The sequence below is a fragment of the Diabrotica undecimpunctata genome, chromosome 1, assembly GCF_040954645.1.
Source record: "Diabrotica undecimpunctata isolate CICGRU chromosome 1, icDiaUnde3, whole genome shotgun sequence".
Classification (NCBI taxonomy): domain Eukaryota; kingdom Metazoa; phylum Arthropoda; class Insecta; order Coleoptera; family Chrysomelidae; genus Diabrotica; species Diabrotica undecimpunctata.
This window is the reverse complement of record NC_092803.1, coordinates 21,090,094-21,110,340: the sequence shown is the minus strand read 5'-3', so window position 1 is coordinate 21,110,340 and position 20,247 is coordinate 21,090,094. Positions and strand designations below refer to the sequence as shown.

The 20,247-nt window shown below is 34.7% G+C and overlaps 1 protein-coding gene across 5 annotated transcripts in view; it reads left to right on the top strand.

Moving 5' to 3' along the window:
- Positions 1 to 20,247, top strand: part of rdgA (retinal degeneration A) — a 604,783-nt gene that overhangs the window by 571,823 nt on the left and 12,713 nt on the right. For 2 of the 5 annotated variants that reach the window (XM_072538847.1, XM_072538841.1), the window contains exons 17-18: positions 16,570 to 16,620; positions 16,704 to 16,767. In XM_072538847.1, coding sequence (XP_072394948.1) covers positions 16,570 to 16,620; positions 16,704 to 16,767 — 115 coding nt within the window. Of the gene's footprint in view, positions 1 to 2,988; positions 3,186 to 16,569; positions 16,621 to 16,703; positions 16,768 to 20,247 lie in introns of those variants that run through there. The other 3 variants (XM_072538849.1, XM_072538854.1, XM_072538856.1) reach the window with 3 other exon arrangements.

Here is a 20,247-nt window from a genome sequence, read left to right as displayed (position 1 = left end):
CATATTCGTTCTGAATGTGCTGCCATACGGTAGCATTCTTATTCTTCTAGTGCCGTCTCCACTAATGAAGATTGGCTCTAACCATTGCAAATTTGTCTCTATCTTCTGCTTTTCTTCAGAGCGTCTGTGTGTTTAACCCAGTTCAGTCGCGAATGTTTTTTAGTCAGGATATTTGTCGTCTACCAGGAACCTTTTTCCTTCGATTTTTCCCTTCATAATCAGCTGCAATAGCTCGTACTTATTATTTCTAAGTATATGCCACAAATATGCTGTTTTCGCCTTTTAATGGTGGTCAAAAGTTTTCTGTCTCCCCCATTCTGTGCAACACCATTTCGGTCGTAGTATGATCGGTCCATGGTATCTTCAAAATTCTCCTAAAAAGCCACATCTCAAAAGCTTCCAGTTTTCTCATTAAGTCAACATTAACATTCCAGGCTTCGACACCATAAAGAAGAATAGAGTGGATATAACATTTTATCATCTGATATCGGATTTGCAGATTAAGTCTTTGGTTACTTAGAAATGTCCTCTACTTAGAAAGTTATTTATATTTTTACCATTTATCTTGATCCCTTCTATACAGTTTTCATGTGCTTGCTAAAATAACTCTTCGGAATATATATTAAATAGTAATGGTGAAAGTACATAGCCCTGTCTCACTCCTCTAGTTATCTGTTGCGCATCCAATGTTACTACAGCCTGTTGGTTCCAATAGAGATTTTTCACTATATTAATGTCATTTTTGTCGAGTCCTTTTCTCTTTATACATTCCATGAGAATGTTATGGGATGGGAATACGGTGGCATAGTATAGCGAAAAATATTTGATACGCTGCATTTAAAAATATAATTCCTCTGTAGTTAGAGCATTCAAAGATATCTCATTTTTTGTGTACGGTGCAAAGTGTTCCAATATTCTAATCTCTGAGCAGAGATTTCTATGTCCATATTTCTTTAATGAGCTGCTGTAGTATGGTATCATGGCTCTCTGAATTATTTCTCTCTGTTAAGGTTTTGTATATATTTAAGTTTCTTATTTAAGTGGTTTCGTTTTCTCTTTTATGTACCCTCGTTTTTTTTTCTTCTCTTTGGCGATCCCCATAGTTGTTTTAGTTCATCCGATAAGCATTTTTCTGTAGGCTTATTTTTTTGTCATGTTACATTCTTGCATTTAAGTTTCTGTTCCTAATTCATCTTTTTTTGCTGCCTCAATATATTCCTTTATTCTGGTCCAGTAGGAGTCTAGGTCTTTTTAACCTTCTTTATTTACATTTTCATTCCTTAGTCTCTTGTTGATGTTTTCCGATTACCGTACTGAAACTGTTGTATCACTTAGTTTTTGTTTGTTGTATCACATTTCATTTCTTTCTAGCCATTTTATTTTTTTTTTTTTTTTTGCTGACGTTTGAAATTCTAGCCCTCAATGTTGATATTATTAGGTCTATGTGTGTGCCTCTATAACTTTTGCAGTTCATTACATCTCTTCCGTGTCTTTTAAGATTAGTTTTAACTTATTTTGCGTATTCTGTGACTATTTATATTTTCTTTTCCTACCGGTATTCACCGTACATACTTGAAGTTTGCCATTACTGTTGTTTTTGATATGTTGGTATGTTGGCATGCTGATATTACTAATATTACTGATGTAATTACTGTCATCTTGATGTTATTTTCAATATTATCTTTCGTGAGTCACTAACCCAGTTGGTGCGATTTATAGTTTAAATTTTTTAACTCTTCAATAGGTTAGTCAACAATTTGGTAGATAGCGGTTCGTGTTATCTAACGCTTTTTTTTCAATCCATTGTGTATCGGCAAATGCATAGATTAACTGTTATAGTAGCAACTTTGTACGTGTCTTTAATGATCTGAATGTGTAATATATTCGGCGTCACTTTTGACTGTTTATGATTGCCATGTAAAGTGGCACGTTCTAATAAGATTTCTTCATTACTTGTCTAATACATATGTATATGGTTTGGAGTACTGTAGTCTTCACTTGATCCGGTGTTTAAAATTTAGGTACTCTAGAAGATATTCCGTTTGATAATACTCTGGTAAAAAGCTGAGACATATGAAATATTAAGACAGCTATTTCTACTTCTTCCTTCCTTCTCTATTCTTTCCCCTCCACCAAATTTGTTAACTCTTCTCTGTACTTTTCATTTTTTACTTGCACCTCTAAATACTTCGATTCATCATCATCATTCTGGCTTTACAACCCTGCGTGGGTACTAACCTCCTCAAGAATTTCTTTCAAGTCGTCCCTATCCATCGCCTTCCTCCGCCAAGCACATATTCTAATATTTCTTATGTCTTCATCGATGTTATCAGGGAACCTTGTTCTCAGCTTCCTCTTCTCTGACCATATGCTTCGATTAGCTACCTTATAATTATGAAAATACGCCATATCAAGATATTTTACATGCCTGTTAAAATATGGCAGTCTTTTAATAACAGTCCCGGAGGTCTCAACCATATAAATCCTTCGCAATGTTCTCCAATTTACAATATCTGATCTTTGTCTTGTTTACATGATCCTAGAAATTTTTTCCTGATTATTCTTTCCTTTTTTTGCCTTTACCTTCCAATAGAATATTTTTGACTACTGGTCTTTGAAATTTTTACCATATTTTACAGCTTTTATATAAATTTTTTGACCGATTCTTAATTTCTCAAACTACTCGTCTATGTTGAAGTTCTTCAATCATTTCTTGTACTGTTACTCTTTTGAAAAAAAATTTCTGCCACTCGTTCCCATACGTATAAAATATTTCTCCTTCTACTTTTTAAACATAGCCAGATAAAACAGTATTGTAACATAATGACATCTTTACATTGATTATAGATTGATTTTTTTTAAAACGCGCACACATGGCATCAGCACCTCCTGCATTGAACAAAAAAGTGAAGAGAAAGTAATCATGAGACTGAATCAAGGGTTTACTTTTTGTTATTATTTTTTGCTTTTCATTCTTATCACTTTAAGGGACCATGCACTTTTAGGAACTCTAATTCTTAATAAGTTAGATACTTGGTATAGTGGATCACCTAAGAATACTCTTTGTGAAATCGAATATTTTTTGCTGTCTGCATGAAATGATTTATCGGTTACATATTGGACTTTTTATCACACGATATTTTTCAATCAGACATCTTGTTAGCATGTATTATAAATAAAGTATGGTTGGCACCGTTTGTTTTATTTTTCTACTCCTTTACTATGGTCTAGGTCGTTGTACTGATTTTGCAGCATTGAACTAAAAATTATAAACTCACGCTAATCGTTTTATCAGTTTATCTTTTACACATAATTAGATAATAATTGACGTACTATACATGTAATTTAACCCTATGCGCATAAATTTAAAATCTTATTTACATAAATACTTTTATGTTTCTGGTAAAAAATTCAGTAGAAGACCTGTCAATTCGTTATATGTTTTATTTGTCTAAACTAAATATGTTTTTAACATACCTATGAATGAATACTAAACGAATGAACTGTTGTTTATTTTACACTCGAAAACGCTTTTGTCCCAAATATTGTTTGTATCTTCTATTTTTTTGTATATAGGGTAATTCTAGGAGAGATGGCGTACAAAATTTTAGGACTTCGTTATAATATTTATTTAAAAAGATACAAAACCGTGTAAACTATGAAGTTATGGAGCATTCAGCTAACTTCCTTTTAATAATAAACTAAAGATGTTATTTCTAAAAAAATGAATAAAACGAGCAGAATATATTTAAAGATAAAAGCCATCTCTCCTCTACAATATAGGGAAAATGACTCGCCACCTAAGGTGAGATATCGTGCTCATATTTAATAATATAAAGTCTACATATTAATTTTTAGTTTTACATATTTTTCTTTCACACACATCACAAAAATTTATGTATTTTGTACAACCCTCATGCATACCACGCGTACAATTGACGCACTGAATCCAGTCTTCGCTCTTGGTGGTCTTTTCATATCCTTCACCACAGCTAACACATGCTGCTCTTTCTGCATCGCCGCTGGAAGAATCGTCATAAATAAATGATTCGTCCTCATGGTCTTCATCAGAGGATATTTCGTATTGTTTTTAGCGCATGGTTTCTTAATTTTACGTTTCGATACTGTAGTAGTTTTCTTCTTTTTCGATTAGTTTCAAATATTTTTTTTATCCATAATGGCGCTATCGGTTAATATAGTTGCTTGCTTACTTCTCTTTCTGACTAGTTAATGCAGGTGCAGGCGAAATGATATCTAATAACTTTCCCTGGGTCCTTTTCTGTGATGACTGTTTCTGCAGACGGAGGAGTAATATCTCTGGAACACTTTGGTTTGTTTATATCAACTGAAGGTTTGGGAATGTGGTCCGGAACTCTTTCGGAATTTGCTTGTGAATTGTTATTAGTACTGCTTGTACCCAAATAAGCGTATTCTGGAATTACAGACGGATCAAATGGAACAAAACCAGTAGCTTTAAATGATGAAACAGCATTTTGAACTGTTGCTGATTTTTCCCAAGCTATGGCGAAGAGTCGAAAAAATTAAAGTCTACTTATTCTTCGTCCTGGGTTTCCTCTTAAATATAAATTACACGACTGGTAATAGAAAGCTTGTAGCGATTTAAAAAATTCCCTATCAAACTTACTTACTTACTCCGTGGCGTTACAACCCTTCGTGGGTTTTAGCAGACCCGACAACATACCTCCACTGTTTTCTGTCTTGAGCAACGTCCATCCAATTCTCCACGCCCATAGTGCTTAGGTCTCCTGTTATATTATCTCGCCACCGGAGACGACGGCGTCCGCGTGGTCTCCTTCTAGTTGGGACTTCCTCCCACACCAGTCTTACCGTTCGTTCGTCAGAATGTCTTCTGAGGGGTCCTGCCCATTGGAGTCTTCTGGACTTTATTTCTTTTATTATGTTGGCGTCTGGGTAAAGTTCTTCGAGCTCTTTGTTAGTTCTTATCCTATATTGTCCTGATGCTTTCTCCATCTCAGGGCCAAAGATCTTTCTTAGGATTTTTCTATAATTGTTTTATATACCTGTATCTAAGTACGTCTTGTTAGTTGTTTTGATTTTATAATTGTGTAATAGATGTTTCTATGTTTTGCTAAATAAAAAGAAGAGCAGATGGAGAACCCAAAAAAGTGGCCTACCTCAAGGAAGTGTTCTGGCGCCGTCCTTATTTAACATCTACACCAACGACCCACCAATGCACCCTCAGACTGAGAGTTTTGTCTACACTGATGACCTTGGTATAGCCGTAAAGGGGAAAACAGTCATACAAGTAGAGTCGACACTGGAAGAGGCTTTAAACATGATGTCAACTTACTACAAACAAAACTCATTAAAGCCAAACCCTACTAAAACCCAAGTATGTGCATTCCATCTCAACAACCAACTGGCGCATGTAAAGCTGAATGTTTCTTGGGAGGGACAACGCTTGAAACATACTGATAGGCCCAAATATCTTGGAGTAGTACTAGACCGGTCACTAACATATAAATTCCACTGTCAGAGCACAAGACAAAAAGTTTCTACGAGAAACAACCTTCTCCGGAAACTTGTAGGCAGCAAGTGGGGTGCAAACCCCCAGGTCTTGAAGATAACAGCTGAGGCCTTATGTTTTTCAACAGGGGAATATGCTTGTCCCGTCTGGGGTAGATCTAGACACGCCCAACAAGTCACCACGGCGTTAAATGAAACATCCAGAATAATTACCGGTTGTATGAAGCCTACCCCCTACCTCTACTGTACCGGGTAGCTGGATTCTCATCACCAGATGACCGTAGATGCGCCTCACAATATGTGGAGAAGTTCAGGCAAACTTTCGATGAAAGGCACCAATTATACGGGTTTGACGAACCGCCAGGAATCAGCCGACTTAAATCAAGGAAAAGGTTTATCAGAAATGTCAGCGTCGAACCACCCGAACTGTTCCCCTACATCCAGAACGACCTCATGGAATGAACCTGGACTGGAGTACCTGGCGGACACTGAATCGCATACGCACAGGTGTTGCCCCTGTAAAACAGAACCTCATTAAATGGGGCATCAAGACAGACAGCGACGCACTTTGTAAATGTGGGGAAATACAGAACGTGGAGCACCTGAGAGTATGCAGACTTTGCCCATCACAGTGCACCCTCGATGATTTATGGCTCGCAAATACAAAGGGTGTAGACGTAGCCCGATATTGGGCAGAAAAACTGTAGTCGGATCCAGACACGAAAAAGTAAAAGTAAGTTGATTTTATAAGGTTTTGGAGCATCTGTTGCCGGCCTGGATCCTGTTGTTTATTTCTTGTGATCCGTTATTGTCTTCAGTTATTGTTGTTCCAAGATACTTGTATTCTCTAACGCGCTCAAAGTTAAAGTCATCGATGGTGATGTTCTGACCGATTCTGTCTCTGCTTTGGTTATTGCGGCTCATATACATATATTTCGTCTGGTTTTCGTTGATATGGAGCCCCATCTTCTCTGCTTCCTTCTCGAACCTCACGAAAGTCTCCTTCAACCTATCAAAGTTTTACAGCCCTATCAAAGGGCTGTAAAAACTGAGTGGTGTGGCTTGGAAGGTAAAACAAAATGACATCATTTTCGGAAGCGTATTCTAATGTTTCGACACTACTACAATGGGAAGAGTGGTCATACAAAGTAGTAACACCATTTTTATCGGTTTTCTTGAAACAAGTTGTTCTTTAAGCCATCACAAAAAAATTCCTTGGTAACATACGCTGATTTTTTACCCATAAATACTATTTCACCAGGTGGCACACATTCTTTAAATTCCAATTTTTTGTTTTTACTTTTAAAAATGCACACCGGTGGCATATAGGACCCATCAATGTTACAGCATGCGATTACTGAAATCGTTTCTCCTTGTTCCAATTCCACATTCCCCATTTCCACACTCCAATTCATCCATTCATTTTTTATTTTATTTTGCTTGAGTCGTGGTAAGATGTTCATATTTAGCTCCCGAGAATTTTTTTTTTATTTCAACGTTTGTAATGTTAAACGCAATACTCGAGATAATATCTTAAAGGGGATGATCATAGCATCAACTGAAATTATCGCATATTTTACTATTATGGTATACGAATACGTATGTTGCGGACAAAATTAAAATTTACGTATAAAACATGTGTGTTATTTTAAAGAGTTAAATTAGATCGGAAGCATTCGGGTTCAAATCGGGAGGATACGAGGAAATATATGATTTTGATCCCTTTCTTACATATATATATATATATATATATATATATATATATATATATATATATATATATATATATATATATATATATATATTATATATTTTGCGCTTTTGTTTTGTTTTTTTTTTTATTATATTATACGTTATTATTTTATATTGCCTTTGAAAACTAGGAAACTGTTCAGGAGAATTAAAGGGCTCAAAATAGGCCTAAAAGCTTTTTAGACGAAATATCGTTTGGCACTTCCTGCCACTTAAAAAATAATGGAGTGAATTCTGAGAGAAGTGGGTTAAGTCAACAGTTGTGCTATCTACAAAAGTTCTCGTTCGGGGATGAAAATCTTTCGTTATTCTCGAGAAAAAAATGTTTTCGTTTGAGTCCTTTCTATAGCTGCCTTATTATTTTTTATAATGGAATATATAATGAACGTAATGTAATTACTCAGGTAAAAGGGAAACACTCTTTACTGAGCAAGTTCTTTTTTAGAGATATGGAGATATGAATAAAATAACGTAATTATATTACTGACATTAATCTCCGTATTATTTTACTTCCATATGAGTGTTTTATTAATTCTGCAAAATCTGTACAACCAGTCTATACTAAAACGACTAAAAACATCACTTTCCTTGTATGACCAACACGAAAAACGATTTAAAGAGTAATTGCAATAATGATGACCCCAACATGAAACGTTTAGATTATATAGGTCACAACTTTATGTTTTAATACACCCAAAAACATGTAAAATACAGTGTTACAGTATGACACCAAGAAAAAACTAACATGAAGGGTGAAAGAAAATATTTAATAAAAGTAACAATGCAGAGATGATTTTATGACAACATCACAGACATAAAAGAGCACATGTCTCTTATGTAAAAATGGGAAAATGCAAAACTTAATATTAACCAAAAGAATGCATAATGACAGCCGCACCTATCGGGAGTAATAACTTTCGTTCCTCTATTGAACGGATATCCTATCTTCAAAATTAAAAATAGTTATTTCACGCAACAGTATGCTAGGTTTTTGTAGTTTAGTGAATTGTTGCATAGTCTTCAAGTAAAAGACTATGTTATTCCCCAAAAACTTGGTAATTAATTATTCTATTATTTTTCTTTCTCGTAGTTCAAATTTGAAGACTTTTATTCCACAGTAAATGATTTATGAATTTTTTTCAGTTTAATATTATGTTTAGATATGATTAAGTCACAATTGATTGTAATAAAAATGACATGTTTAACTACTGTTTGACTTTTCGAATTGCACTTCTGAAAACGTTTTCAAAAAAGATTATTTCAAAAAATATTGAGGTGTGTTTTTGTATCCGAAAGTTGTTTAGGGTTGTTGACGTCACCCGTCAAACTTGACGGGTGACTTACTTTAACCTCGATCTTGTAGGCAAATAACTATGCTTTTAGTTGAAAATTATGAGAGTGGTGTTTGTGCCTTCTGAATATCAAATTATTATTGTGTGTGTTTATCTATCATTTGTTTGTGTAGGTATTATGCGTTTGTGTATTATCTGTTTATGTATTACATGTACTGTGTGTTGTATACTTTAGTCATTTTTGACATTTTAACAGAAATCCATTATAAGTACAAATAAGCGCCGTTTTGTACAGAAACCGGACATATCTTCACAGTAATAATGCTTTTATGTCTATTAACAATTATGGTATTGCGGAAAACCGGACATGTTCACTTTTTCTACAAAAGCTACTACGCGTGTCTATTTGTCCCAATATACATTTGCCGTTCGTCACTATTGAAGGTGTCCAAGATAGAAAATCCGGTTAAAAAGTAAAAAAAGACGAAATCCAGAGTGTTGGAAGGATGTTATTAGGAAAAAAGCAAGACAATCTGGACAAAAGTATACTGATTATAAAAGTCGTACTATTCCAAGCGAAACAATCGAAGAATCATGCAGGTATGTTTTTATAACCTCAAATTTGGTCAAATATTTAGTTCTTATTAGACTTATTACATTGTAGATGTAACATGAACTGCTTTCTTGTAATTACTCGTGAATGTAGAGAAAAGATTTGTACAAAATTTTATAAATTAGGCAACAAAAATGCTCAAGACGGTTATCTTTATTATTGAAATATTGACAGTTGCACGGCGGCGTCCTAGACCAAACACTGAAGATAACCGGAGAAAACCACATGAATACTCTTTTTGAAAAAGGCTGTTGAGATGAGAGGAAAACAAAAACCAGCTAATGTAAAACCTAAAGAAATAGTCGATAATATAAAAGTCCATATTGAGTCATTTTCTGTCAAACTACACTGGATGCGAAGTGAAATATTTGAACGGAAAACTGAATATGAAAATAATGTATTCATTATTTTTGGAAAAATTTCCAGATGTCTCTGTTAAATATGTATTTTATAAAGCTGTCCTCACCGATTTCTATTAATTACGCTTTGGTAGGTCTCAGATTGACCGATCTGAGATTGATAGATCTAAAAATAAAGTTCCAATATTTGAATGATAATACTAAGAGGGTAGAAATAGCTGAAAAGATGGTGCATATACGTTGATCAAAAAAGTTTTTTGCTAAAATAAATCAGTTAGTGGACCTTACCAAAGTGGATCTACCAGTAGGAGAAATATGCATTGACTATGCAAAATCTATCTCTACCAGTAACATTTATCCAGATACATTTATCTGAGTTAACTGATAGTCGGTATGTTTTGAGTCGGCATGTAAACATTCACGATCTTAAAACCGGTAAAAGCTACTTCTACGTGTATCACGAAGAATTAGGCAAAAAAGCCCTAAAGAGGTGACTTCATTCATCATGGATTATATTAAAACATATGTATCTGAGGAAGTGAAAAACTTTTACATTTTCTCTGATGGAGCTTGAGGTCAAAAGAAAAACCACACAGTTTTAAAGTTCGCCAGAACTTTAACAGACCTCAGAAGATTTGAAACAGTGAACCAGTACTACCTTATTCGTGGTTACTCGTTCATGCCTTGTGACCGTAACTTTGCTGTAGCAAAGAGAACAATAAGAAAGGCTGATAGGATTTACACATTAAAAGACTCATTATAACTGTCAGTACTAAAAGAAATTTCAATATCCATCTGATCGAGAATGATAATAGTATTATTAAAGATTATAAGTCCTGGTGGACTAAATATTACAAAAGAAATGTTTTATCACAGGGATCACTAGATAGGCATATTCCCAAAGAATAAAAGTTTCTTTTTTTATCAGCCAGTTCATGCACTTTTCTTGTAACTCTCAGGCAAAAGGTCAAATTGTTGCTCATGAATTTATTGATGGAATTGTTCACCATACATTTTATGTTTCTACATGCACCAAAGTAGTCACTGCCTGTCAACTTGGCCTATCCTCAACTCAGAGTTCTGATTAAAAAAAAGAAATTAGAACATCTATTGAAATATTCAGCCCACTTGGATGAGAACATTCCTTGATCCAAGATATTTTATGATTCCTTATTTACATAACCAATTGGCAGAAGGTGAAGATGAAGCCGAAGAACTTTGATTTACTCTTTTTTTATCTTGGTATTTTGTGTTGTTTTGTTTATATCATAATAAATAATCCTAAAATAATAATGTTGTGTAAAAACTGGATATGTCCAATAAAAAAATATTTATTTCCTGACCTCTTTAGGTCAGGCTTTATAGGTCAGGATGGTTGCGTTTATTAAATGGTGCATCAATATTTATCAGTGGTGGATTGTTCTGTACAGTGGTAATTAAAATTGTGATAAATACGGGATAGTTTCCAACAGAGGAAGTTTTATCTTATTTACCGCTTACTTGATTTTTGTGACATATCCCTTTTCTCTTCTCGCTGATTAAATTGTAGATGATGTGTCCTTGACTTTCTATTAATCCGCTACTGTTGGTATATTCTTGTTGTTGATTTTTTTAGTATTGGCAACCAGAGCCTGTCACATGCTGCTGTTGGTTTTGCTACACTTGTCTTCATTAAGTAGGATGATAGCTACTTCTTTGATTTTTCTCGTTTTCATGTCTTTTCTTTCATGATTATTGATGAATTTTTCCATTGTCCTCTGTGTCCATTGTCCCAGGGATGTTTGTGTAATCTGTAACTTAGTCTCAGTTTTTGATGTATGTTTCATGCTTATTTATCCTAATACTTAGTGGTCTTGCGATTTCTCCCACTTAGAAAAATTGTTGCATTCACAGGGTATTTTATAGATGCAGTTCTTTGATCTCTCTTGTGTGTTGTTAGGTTTGGTTTTGGACAGGAGAGATCTTAGTGTATTGGTTGTTTTAAATGTTGTTGTAATGTTGTACTTATTTCCTATCCTTTTTAAACTTTCCGATAAGTCTTTTACATTATGGTATTTTAGTCATCTTTAAATCCCTTCTTGTGAGCGTTTCTGGATTGCTCGTGTTGTTTTGTTGTTTCTTTTCTTAAATCTTGTGAAATTCCTTGTTTATAAATGATAATGTGCAATTATTTTTTGTTACAATTTTTGTTAGTAGGTTAGGTCAGGTTATTTTGTTAGTAGATGGTTTTTTACCTGAAATACATTTTCATTGGAGCAGGTGTTTTGGGCTCTACTATATAATGATGTGAGGTTGGCATTGTTGTTAGAGTGGTAATTTATTTGAATATCTGGTGGTGTGTGTTGGTTTTCTATAAACTTATACTTATGCTGGTAGCAAAGCATAGTATTGTCATTTGTGATTAGCACCTCCAGAAAATGAAGTGAATTGTTATTTTCTTTTTCCATGGTGAATTTGATTGATTTTTCTTTATTGTTAATGTCCATCAGAAATGTATTCAATTATTTAATCAATTGTGGCTTAATTACATATAAACATAATATTTACCTTAGACATGTTACAAGAAAACATTTTCAGATTTTTTTTTAATACAAGAATACAAGTACTACAACAAAGATTATTCTACTTAACAGAAATCAATTGAAAAAATATTGTTCTTAACATTGTTGTTAAACCATCTCTCATTCTTCTAGTACGTGTTTGATTGTCGAAGATTGACGATCAGATTGTCCGTAGTAATTATGTTTACGATAGCTCAAAATAAATTAGCGCATGTTTTACGGTACCTGTCTCGGTGATTTTCTACCTTTAATGATTTTCTTCGGTCTTGGCATTGTCTTCCGGCGATCTTGCCCTGTGTTATGACGTGTACATATTTATGCTTTTCTCAATGTGTCATTACATGTCCAAAATTTGTCAGCTTTCGAATTCTTTTTTATTCGATGTAAAACTATTTTATTTTTTATTCGGTGTTTACGTTTTCGATGCTTCTGTAATAGTTTCTTTCTTTCGTTGCTTCTATAACTCCAGTTATGAAACAATTAGAAACTATACTACAAACAGTACTAGTGGGATGTTCATGTACAAGAGCGTCATGTACAGTTAACACTACAATCTTCAAACGTACTTTAATTTAACAGAAGTAAAACTAAACGTTTGTGTCATTTTTATTGCGCATGAACTCATTCATTTAATATTGCTTTTTATCATTATCAATAGTTGACAATGATAATGTTTATGTGGATTGAAAATTTTAATCTTTTCTAAGAATCTTCGTTACTTCTTAGTGATAACATTTTATATGTGAGCAGATTATGTACCCACATTATCATCATCATCATCATTCTCGCTTTACAATTCTGCATGGGTCCAAGCCTCCTCAAGAATTTCCCTCCAGTCGTCCCTATCCATCTTTTTTCTCGGCCAAGCACGTATTCCCATATTTCTCATGTATTCATCGATGTTATCAAAGAACCTTTCTCTAAGTCTTTCTCTTTTTCTCTGGCCAATGGGTCTATCAAGGAGCGTTTTTCTAGTTGGGTCATTTTGTTCCATTCGCATTACATTCCCTATCCTCCTTAGACGTCCTATTGTGATGGGTAGCTCTTTCGGGGCGACAGACTCAGTAAAACACAGGTTTGAAATAAAAATAAATCTATTTAGTATATATACAATAAATAAAAAATAAAAAAGGAATTCTACGTTGTATACTTATAAAACAAAAATAAAATGAATTCTACGTTCCCGTCTGGGTCCCGCGATGAATGAATTCCCCGGCGAACGTCTATAAAAGAAAAGAAACTAATTATTACTAATAAAGAAATGAAATAGCAGACTCACGGTAATGTTCAATACACAATACCGATGGGTTCCGCTTGGCTAAGGACAGAGTACGATCCTCAATACGGAAATCTCTCTGTCCGGCTTGGCTCTGTGCAGATCCACGGTAATGTTCAATACACAGTACCGATGGGTTCCGCTTGGTTAAGGACAGAGTATGATCCTCAATACGGAAATCTCTCTGTCCGGGATGGCTCGCAGGTTCACTACACCGGCGAGTCAGGGAGCCTAGAGCGCTAGCTACAAGACTCTCTAATTCCGCTATTCACACGCCTTAAATAGCCGTTCTGAATCCCACTTCGCCGTCACGTTGTAGAAGTGGATGCGCAAATATTGCCACTCCCACGGTTCGAACTGTTAAACGATCAGAGCATCGTTACACTATCTTTATATGTTTTACGATATCAGGTTCCTGGTATATTCTATAAAGTTCGAAGTTGTATCGTCTTCTACACACTCCATTGTCATTCACTGCTCCATAGATTCGCTTTAGTACTTTTCTTTCGAAACATCCTAACATGTTTTCATTATTTTTTGTTCGAGTCCAGGTCCCTGAACCATATGTTAGGACTGAGTGTATTATTGTTTTGTAGAGTTTTATTTTTGTATTTCTCGATATAACTGTGGATTTAAGGAAGATATTGAGCCCAAAATAGTCTGTTGGCCGTGCAAATTCTGCGGTTTATCTCTGCGGTAGTATTTTCAGTGTTAAGGAGCGCTTCCAGGTATACAAATTCGTTCACTGCTTCGATGACGTCGTTTTCTATAACAAGTGGTCGTAGAATTTGTGGTTGCGTGCTTGTTTTCATATACTTCGTTGTGTTGCTGTTAATTATTAAACCCATTTTTGTAGCTGATTCTTTTAATGCTACATACGCCTCTCATACAGCGTTTTCCGTTTTCCCAAAAATATTGATATCATCAGCATAGGCCAGAATTTGCACTGATTAATTATATATTGAACCAGTGGTTGTGATTTATGACATACGTATTACTTTTCCAGAGCCAGATTGAATAGTATGCAGGAGAGAGGGTCTCCCTGGCGCTGCCCATTATTTGTTTTAAAAGGTTCAGATAGTTCCCCCTGAATTCGTATTCTACATTCAACTTTTTTAAGAGTTAGTTTTGTTAAATTTGCCAACTGATTTGGTATTCCTAGCTCTTTCATTGCTTTGAACATTTCTCTTCTATTCACAGAGTCGTATACTGCTTTGTAGTTTATAAATATATGATGAGTATCAATGCCATATTCCAGTGTTTTTTCCAAAATTTGTTTCAGGGTTGCAATATGATGAATTGTCGATTTACCACCTCTGAAACCAGCCTGGTATTTTCCTCTTGTTCGTTCTGCATATAGTGCCATAGTGATATAGTACTGTGGAAAATATTTTATACGCTGCATTTAGAAGCGTAATTTTTCTGTGATTAAAGCATTCAAAGATATCTCCTTTTTTGTGTATGATGCAAACTATTCCAATATTCTAAGCATTGGGGAGGGATTTTTGTGTCCATATTTTTTTATGTATGCTGCTGTAATGTCATTATGGTATCACGGCCACTTTCTCTATATAGTTCAGCTGGGAGATTATCTATTCTGGGTGATTATTTTCTGGCTGGTTTTTTAACTGCATCTTTAACTTTAAGAATCGTTGGTGGTTCCTCTTCCCTCTCGTCTGGTTCTCTTACCTCATCTCTTTCGTCTTCCAGGTTTTCTTCTTCGTCCTCTATATTAAGTGCCTCGTTAAATTATTCCACCCATCCATTCAATACATCTTCCCTTTTTGTTAATAGGTTGCCATTAGGACTGCCGCATTGTCTTGTGGTTGCCTTGAATTCTTTTCTGTTGATGTTAACCTTCTTATAGAATGTTCTGAAATCTTTCTCTCTGTTGAGGTTTTCTATATATTAAATTCCTCATTTAGGTGGTTTCGTTTTTTTTTCTTTTTTATCCTCTTTTATTCTCTTCTTTGTGTTTGGTAATTCTCTATAGTTGTTCTAGTTCATCGGGTAAGCATCTTTCTGTAGGCTTAATTTTTTTCTTTTGTTGCATTCTTGCATTTATCGTCAAACCAATTACGGGCACAAATTTCTGTTCCTATGTCATCTTTCGCCGCTGCTTCAATGTCTTCCTTTATTCTGGTCCAGTAGGAGTCTATATCTGTCTGGCCTTCTTCATTTACATTTTGATTCCAAGGAATGTACCGACATTATTGGTTTATTAAAATTACAGCAATTTTTGTGACAAGAAAATTGTAAAATATTTTGAAGTCCTTTTTCATTGATTCATGACATTACGTTGGAGAGTCTCAGTCATAAAAAATGTACTAGTACGGATTGGAAATTATATCATCTAATACATGAAAAAAAGTTGTTATATCATTATTAGGAAATTGTTTTTTAGTTGATAATGATATTTGTATTAATATTGTATTGCATACTTCCTCTCCATACCCAACCCTTTCTAAATACCACTAAAATAGAAAGTTTGTTAGGGAGGTACCATAATCCAATAAAAATACTTCTAGTTATCTGTTCATTAACTTTGTCTTGACTCGAATAGCTAATAAAACAAGACTGGGACTGATAGTCTTATCCTACAAAGTCGAAAACTTTTGGCATTCAGGACACGTTCGATTCAGTTAGAAAAGAAGGTTTATGCTTGAGAAATAACTGTATTTAACACGAAGTCAAGATTTATTCTTTGGCTCTAGCTTTGTTGGCCCTATCGGTAACTTACATTCAATGTTCAGTCAGATATCGTGAGTAAAACAACCGAAATTCATAGCCGACACACAGATTTCAAACAGATCTTTGTTGTAGTACAATTTAAAATAACTACGTAACGATTAAGTTAATTCATCATTTATGGATTTCGTTGACAGTAAAAAGTAAATAATGCAGAAACATTTTGACAATTAACTGAATTAGTAACCAAGAGGTGGCCGGTTCTAGTGTTCTATGTAGCTGGCTATGGTAATTAAGTTTTAATACAACTGTTACGAGAAAAATATGTATTAATTCGTCCTGAAAAAGCTTTTCTTGATATAAAACATACCTAAATACTTGTTTTACTTATAGTAATCAACATACTTTTCTTGTATACTGTTGTACTAAATTCTCGCTCTAACTTAAACAAAAATCATCTTCACTGAACCCTGCGTTTTGTTATATTATATTCTCACACTAATGAGGACTGTGCATGCAGCATCACTGAGAGATTGTTTGGTTTGAATCAAGATTCGTACAATGCTTATAGGTAAGGTTCTTTGCTATATATGATTACTTTAGCCGATACGGCACTTTCGTTCATTGTACTCTGGTACGTTTGCCTTTTTTCAGTTACTTGGATGAGAAACCCAACGAAAGTCTGCTAATAGCTGCCAAAAAGGGTGATCTAAGGATGGTAAGTCACTGATTTAATTTATGTTATTTCATCAGAATAGAACTGCCAAGAAACTTAAATCTTATGTACCATCTATCATATGCTATGTATACTAAGTAATATAGTAAAAAGAACACCCAATACCTAATACTGAATTGATGGCAACGATTTTTTGTATACCTACATATCTCTTAGCTTTAGGTTAATAATTGATTAAAATTTCAGAAAAATCCAACGGTTGGAAAAAATTTAAAAAAGTAATAATATTTTGGACCTTCACGATGTCTTCTGCACTAAATACGTCTTGACATACGTCTAATGAGATAATCGCTTTCCTTTTAAGATATCTCATCCCAGTCTACTTACTTCTCGTGCCGAAGTGCCGCTAGAGTTGGTGGACGATAAAGTAAACGGAGTAGTCTTTCTTCCATAATGTTCCAGATTCGTTCAATTGGTGAAAGATCTGGAGATTTAGGAGGCTGAAGAACATTCGTATATAAAGCAAAACACGTGAATTTCACCACCTCCTGATGGTCTTTTTCTATAGGCAATAGCTCTTCAAACCATAATTCCAATAATTTGATGCACACGTCTTTCCATAGAAAATTGAGGATTCCGTCTTTTCTCACGCCGCCTTCTCACCTTTGCACAACCAGCGTCCATAACCAAACCCAATCTGGATTCATCATTGGTAGAATTAAACGGACATGTATCCAACAAATTAGGATGGCGATCTTGCTACCATTTAGAGCGTACTAAATCATGTAATTACTTCCAACTTGAAGGACTGGCGTGGAAATAACAACACACGCAATTTAAACAATACGTGGTTTAACAATTGAATGTTATTACAACTAAGTTAATATCTCGCCAAAGTTTTAGCGCAAGTTCTTTTATTGAAACCGCCGATCACTGTCCACCTTACACTAGCGACACGCTATACGCGCACTGATACAGATTATAATGTTACTAATTATTATTTCTTCAACTAAGGATGTTTTCTTCAATATTAGAATACTTGATTAAGAATGAGCGTTTAGCTTTTAACTATAAGCTATGTAACAATAACTTATATGCGAGAGTTCAAACTCTAAACAAGAAGCGACCAGCTCAGCTGGGATACAATTTTATACTGACTACTTAAAATTCTGATTGCAATGCCTGACTGGCAAGGCAAGGATGTGTGCTATCGCCGACTCTTTTCAATATATACTCTGAGGAGATTTTTAATGAAGCCCTCACAAACCTAGACATGGGAATCCGAGTTAACGGTGAATACATCAATAATATCCGCTACGCCGATGACACTGTGTTACTAGCAACCTGCCTAAACGATCTGCAGGCCTTACTAGACCGAGTGCGAACTGTGAGCGTAACATATGGACTGAACCTCATTATTAAGAAAACTAAATTCATGGTTGTCAGCCGTACAAATTTAGATCCCGGGGCACTAATGGCAGGTAGCGAAGAGATCCAGAGAGTCGACAGATTCACTTACCTCGGAACTACCCTCAACGTACAATGGGACTACGCTTAAGAGATTAGATCCAGAATTGAAATGGCACGGTCTACATTTATTAAGTTGAGATCCTTGCTGTGCTGCAGTGATCTCAGTTTGGGAATCAAGATGCGGATAGTGAGGTGCTACGTTCTTCCAGTGTTACTATATGGAGTTGAAGCCTGGACACTGACGCAAGCCACTGAAAAACGAATCGAAGCCTTCGAGATGTGGATATACAGAAGGATACTAAAAATATCTTATGTGGACCATGTCACCAACGTTGAGGTCCTACAGCGCATGACAAAAGATAAAGAAGTGTTTAATTTAATTAAACAACGTAAGCTTGAGTACCTCGGCCACGTGATGCGGAACGAAGAAAAATATCGAATTCTTCAACTCGTTATGCAGGGTAAAGTATTTGGCAGAAGAGGACCGGGACGCCGTCGTATCTCGTGGTTGAAAAATCTCCGACAATGGTTTGGGATGACCTCAGCGGAGCTGTGTCGCAGAGCAGTCAACAAAACCATGATAGCCTTGATGATCGCCAACATCCGGACCGGATAAGGCACTGAAGAAGAATGCCTGATTATTGCAAGGGATTTGCGGGGGACGGAGGACAACTTCGATATTTATATGCAGAGGTAGGTAAAACCCACCTTTTGAATTCTTTTCTAACAAGTAAATTTTTGGAATTGGTCGGAGAAAGTTAATCTGTGGGTAAAAATATCTTTTGAATACATTTTCGGCTCTCATGAGAATTTTGTGGAGAATTTACGTCGGTAGATTTTAAGACGTGTAAGTTAATTGCTACCAGTGGCGTAGCAACACCTGGATACATTTCTTACAGAAATTTATCCAATCATTTAAGAGTTATTCTATTAGAGCCTCAGTTCAGTTATTCTCTTCGGGATAATCGATTACTTCGGTGCCTATGAGTGATGTGTAGTGCAAACTGAGGACGGTATGAAGTAAATAAACAATGTTAAGCATTTTAAAATTATTTTTTAATACTAATCATACATAATTCTGTCAAAAATAAAAATATTTTACTCTCGAGTAAAAATCACATTTTTTAAAACACTTCATATACAACTAATAAAAGTTGATATTTAATGGTATATGGTATAGAACAGTATAATATAGCTGTGTGTATGGGAAAATAAAACTGCTTTTACTATTTTACTTTAAATTTCATCATATTTTCTCGAGTTTATGCGAAACGAAAAAAGTAAATAGACATGACCTTTGTTAAACGTCATTTTATGTTTAAATGAACTGCCACTCTAGTAGATGTAGAGTATTAATAAAATATTTTGTATAAGGGTATAATGTAAATGTTTGTATGAGACAATAAAACCGTTGTTTCTACTACTCTCTTTATTATATATCATATTTTCTTATCTATTAAAACTTCCTATGGATTCAAATAATTATTTCAAAACCAAAATAAGCCAAATCGATTCATTCGTTCTCGATTTATTATAAAAAAAGTTATAAAGATATAAAATGACGTTTAACAAACGGATCAAATGAACTAAAATTGTAGAGGTAAAGTAATATAAAATAATTTGTGAAACCAAATCCAGATTTTTCTTATTTTTCAAATTTCATTCCATAACATATCTCCTCAACTAAGCAAAAATCCTTAGCAAATTGGTTTCTAGTACCTGTACAGAGTATATCGGAATAAAAGGAAAAAGACAGTTAAGATTTGATTTCACGTACCGTGCGTCTGTGTATCCGCTTATACGTATTTCGCCCTAAAAGGGCTTTTCAGAACGGCTATTCACAATCGCTCTGAACGTGAAAATAAATCTTTTCTGTCTTAGGAAGCAACTCTAACATGGCTTCGAATGAACGCAAATAGCGACATCTGATATTAAAATCCGTAAACTAATTTTCGAAACCAAATTCAGATTTTTGCTTTAATCTGTGCCTTCTAAGAATTGCAAGGCAAAACAGACGTTGATAAAGATGTTATTAGAGACATGGGGAATCTA